Below are 3,869 nucleotides of genomic sequence, written 5' to 3' on the forward strand. Positions count from 1 at the left end.
CCCCCCCCCCCCCGGAGGACGGACAGACACAGGCTATCCTCAGCCAAAGAACCCCAGTCCCGATCGCCCGAAGGTGGGGGCTGCCAGCCCTCGGGCTCCCCCCTTCCGGCTCTCACAGGTGGGTGCTGGCACTGGGTCTCCGCTTACTTGCTCCCCAGGGGCAGCTGGGCTGTGGGGCTGGGACAGGAGGGAGCAGGCCCCCATGGCTGTCATGGGAGGGGAGAGTTCTGGGCCAGGGCCAGGGACCGCTCTGGCACCCCTCCTAGCACCCACTGCCCAGCCAGGATGAGCTTCCCAGCATCAGCCCCTCCCCAGGCCGGAAACGCCCAGGGAGAAGCCCTGATCGATGAGAACCAACTGCTCAGAGACCCCCCTTCTCTGGGGGGGCCCCTCCCAGGGGCTGAGCCCTCACTCTCCCCTGCCCCCACATGCAGCCCCTGCTCCTGCCCCATCCGCTCAGGGACAGAACTATGTCCCCAGCCCCAGATGCGGCCCCCACCTAGGCGGGGCGGATGGCATGTGGCGGGAAGGGGAATCCAGTGCCAGCCCAGAGCCACCACCCCTTCCCCGGCCATTCCCAGGGAGTGGGGCCCCAGCAGGGCAAAGCCATTGCTCACTGCGGCTGCCCATTCCCAGCCCTGGCTCATGGATGGGGGGAGGAGGGAGCAGGGGCTGAGCCATGCAAGATGTTCCAGGCCTGGGTATGTCAGGGCAGCCTGGGAACCCCCTTCAGCTCAGCCTCCTGCTCACGGGTGTGACTCTCCCTAGTGCCTTTTTCTTTGCAGGGGCCACGCAGCCCCTGACAAGCCGTACACAGGGATCCCCACACCTGCCAGGGAAATGCAGCTACCTCTGGGGTGGCGCGCAGCTGTTGTTTAACCGCTGTGCAGCCGGTGAGGACGGGAAGTGAAAGACACTGTGCCCAGTTGAAGTTGAGGGTGGGACGGATTTGAGGTTGGTGGAATTTAGCCCAATAAGGAAATTTAAGGGAAGGACAGGCAGGTTTCATAACCAAGCAGAGACCTCTCCGAGATGGCTCCACCTTCGGAAGATCCCCCGCGCAGGGCCCCACCAGCAGGCCTGTGCTTCGCGGGCTGATTCCATGAGTGGTGACTCAGGGCCGTGCCCCCGGTCCCAGGCCAGCGGCTGTGACAAGGCCGCTGGGCAGCGCAGAGGAGCCCCAGTGCCAAGGGCAGCAAGTGCCTTAGATTTTTTACAGACTTCCACCGTGGTGCCATCGATCCCTGCGCTGTTCTCGCCCCCGGAGCTGGGCGGGCATGACTTGCCCTGGGCGCTGGACTGGAGGTAGCCCAGCGCTGTGAAGGAGGCCCAGAGCGACACTGCAGATGCAGCGGCTGGGTGCTGTGCCCTGTTCCAGGAACACTGCCCCCTCCCCACACGTCAGTACCCATCTCTCAGGCCCCTGGTTTTCCCAGGCCTGGAGCCCTTGCTTTGCTGCAACCCGGGGAAGTGCCTTTCTCCCCAGCGACCTCCAGAGCTCTGTGCGAAGTCAGAAGGAGCCAGAAGGTGGATCAGCCTGGCCCGTGGCCCCCCACCCGAAAGCCAACAGCTCGGGGAACTTGACCGGCTCCAGCACATCCTGGGAACCCCCATCTCTGGCTCCTCTCCTGACCCCTCCTCCAGCCAGGAGGCCCCGGGGATGGACTGGTTGCGAGGGCTGGAACGGGGCTGGGAAATTCATCTTTGGAGATTGCTCCGAGCCCAGCTCCGGGCGCTCGGCCCCCTGGGAAAGGCCAGCGGCTGCAGGCTCCCCCCGGCCCTGGACACCGGAGAAGCAGTGGCAGGACCCAAGGGCAGATGGCGCGGTGGAGCCGAGGGAGGGAGTCGAGCCCAGAGGTGAGAGCTCTGTAGCGCTGGGCCTGGCGGGGGACGTGGGCTCCCCTGGAATCACGCAGGGCTGGGCCCAGCACACTATGGGAGCTGAGTGCCAGTCGTGCCACAGGCACAGAGAGCCCGAGGGCTGGAGGCCTCCAGCGCCCCACATCAGGGGGAGCCCCCACCTGGGTTGTTCTGGGCCTGTCCTGTCCGGTGTCTGTGCAGCATCCGGGGCAGGGCCAGCCGGGCCCGTGGGGCTCTGCTCCCCTGCAGCCTTTACCCAGCGCTCAGCTCAAACTCTCCCTGTGTGCTCTGAGCTGCAGGGCACAGGCTCGGGTGACTGGGGGGTGGGAAGGGGCTGCCTGGTTGGCAGTGCCAGGTCCGAGGCTCTGCGTTGCCCAAGGGTGAGCTGCATGCGCTGAGACAGGGTCCTTGGGCCGCAGCGCCCTGGGTCTCCGGGTGGTGCTCCAGAAAGTGTGCACAGCCTGAGCCCTTCTCCTGTGAGCGGCACGTGTCCCTTCCGGCGGAGCTGGGTAGGGCCCTGGGCCCTGCATGGGGGTGAGACAACAGAACAAAGGGCACGGCTCAGGGGGCCTTCTGACCCCTGGCTGCAGGGTTAACCCTTTGCTGCCTGTTTGGGTTTGAGAGCCAATACCCCCACCCAGGGGAGAGGCCGCAGGCAGCACAAGGATTGCACGTGGCCTCTGGCTGTTGTTCTTGGGGTCCCCACACCCCATCATTTGTGTCAGTGGCAGGAGCCACGACCCATGGGTGCCCCGACACACAGGCAGTGGGGGCCGGGGGCAGAGGTTGGGGTTTGGGACTGAGGCCGGGGCCTGCCTGCTCTGCTACCGACTTTGTTTCCCTTGCAGTTTGCGGAGGAGCCTGCTGCGTGGCTCCCGTGCACAGGGCCCGGTGCTGGGACCTCCGGAGGCTGCCCTGGCTGGAGGGAGCAGGCGAGGAGCCCAGGAGGGACTGGAGAGCCGCAGCCTCTGCTCATGGAGATACCAGCAGCCCCATGCTGCTCTGGGAGAGGACATGGACTGGGCAGATGTGTCCCTGCCCTGTACAGCCAGGCTGGCTCCCCGTGTGCAGCGGATGGGCCCAGGGCTGCCTGGTGCCCGCCTGCCTCGTGCTCAGGCTGTGCCATGTTGCTCGCGAATAGCCAAGCCCCAGCGCACCGGAGACCTGTGTGCCTCCACCTACCACTGTCTCACTGCCCCGGCTTGCCCCGGGCACGCCCTGCACGCTGCCCTGTGCCCCCATCCCTGCCTTGGGGAGATCCCACCCATCAGCACAGGACGTACCACAGGCACCAGCCAGGCACTGTCCTCCCCGGGACCTGCGGATCTTTCCCACCCTCCTGCCGTCTGCAGCCAGACTGCTCTGCGCATGGCCCTGGGGCCCGCTCTGCAGGGCTGGGGCGGGAGCTGGTCCTGCTGCGTGGCAGGGAGGGGCTCTGTCCCTGGCGGGTTTCCCAGGCCCCTGCCTGTCTGACTCGTGGGCCCAGCTGCACCCAGATCTGTTGTTTGCTGTGGATTCACCTTTCTAAATAAAGGGTTGCTGGTACGAGCTGGGGCTGGCTGTGTCGGGGGCTGGCTGTGGGGGGACGGGGAGGGGGAGGGGCTGGGATTGCTGCCCTGGATGGGGGAGAGTCACGCGGGGGGTGGCTCCGGGCAGGGGTTTCCCAGGAGCCTCAGGTTCATCACATTCCAACCCCCATCAGAGAGGTCTCAGACCTGCCCCCCTCCAGCCCCACAGGGACCCCTGGCCCCTCAGCTCCGCCCTGGGGCTGAACATGCCCTGCCCTAGCAAGGGGGCCCTGCTGACCCTGACTGCCACCGCATGGCCTGGGACCGGGGGCTGGTCGGGAGCTGGGCTCAGATCGTTGCTGGGGATCTCCAGGACCCAGCACAACTACTGGCGTCTGATGGGTGGGGCTGGGCTAGCAAAGGGCAGCCAGGCTCGGGGCAGCACCCTGATCTCTGATTGCCAAGCTGGGCCATGCGTCCCGGGGGGCTGACAGCCTCACC

The 3,869-nt window shown here is 66.6% G+C and overlaps 1 protein-coding gene across 1 annotated transcript; it reads left to right on the top strand.

The window, feature by feature from the left end:
* Positions 1 to 6: 6 nt before the first annotated feature.
* Positions 7 to 3,408, top strand: LOC117880760. The gene is made up of 2 exons (XM_034777205.1): positions 7 to 1,857; positions 2,709 to 3,408. The coding sequence occupies exons 1-2, from the start codon at positions 1,661 to 1,663 to the stop codon at positions 3,331 to 3,333; spliced, it is 822 nt and encodes a 273-aa protein (XP_034633096.1). The 5' UTR covers positions 7 to 1,660; the 3' UTR covers positions 3,334 to 3,408.
* The last annotated feature ends 461 nt before the right edge of the window (positions 3,409 to 3,869 follow it).

Source organism: Trachemys scripta, chromosome 7 (assembly GCF_013100865.1).
Source record: "Trachemys scripta elegans isolate TJP31775 chromosome 7, CAS_Tse_1.0, whole genome shotgun sequence".
Lineage (NCBI taxonomy): Eukaryota > Metazoa > Chordata > Testudines > Emydidae > Trachemys > Trachemys scripta.

Coding starts and splice junctions, on each gene's coding strand:
- LOC117880760 (XM_034777205.1), top strand. CDS start 1,661: ATGGACTGGTTGCGAGGGCTGGAACGGGGCTGGGAAATTCATCTTTGG. Junction 1,858..2,708: donor GGAGGGAGTCGAGCCCAGAG/GTGAGAGCTCTG, acceptor TTTCCCTTGCAG/TTTGCGGAGGAGCCTGCTGC.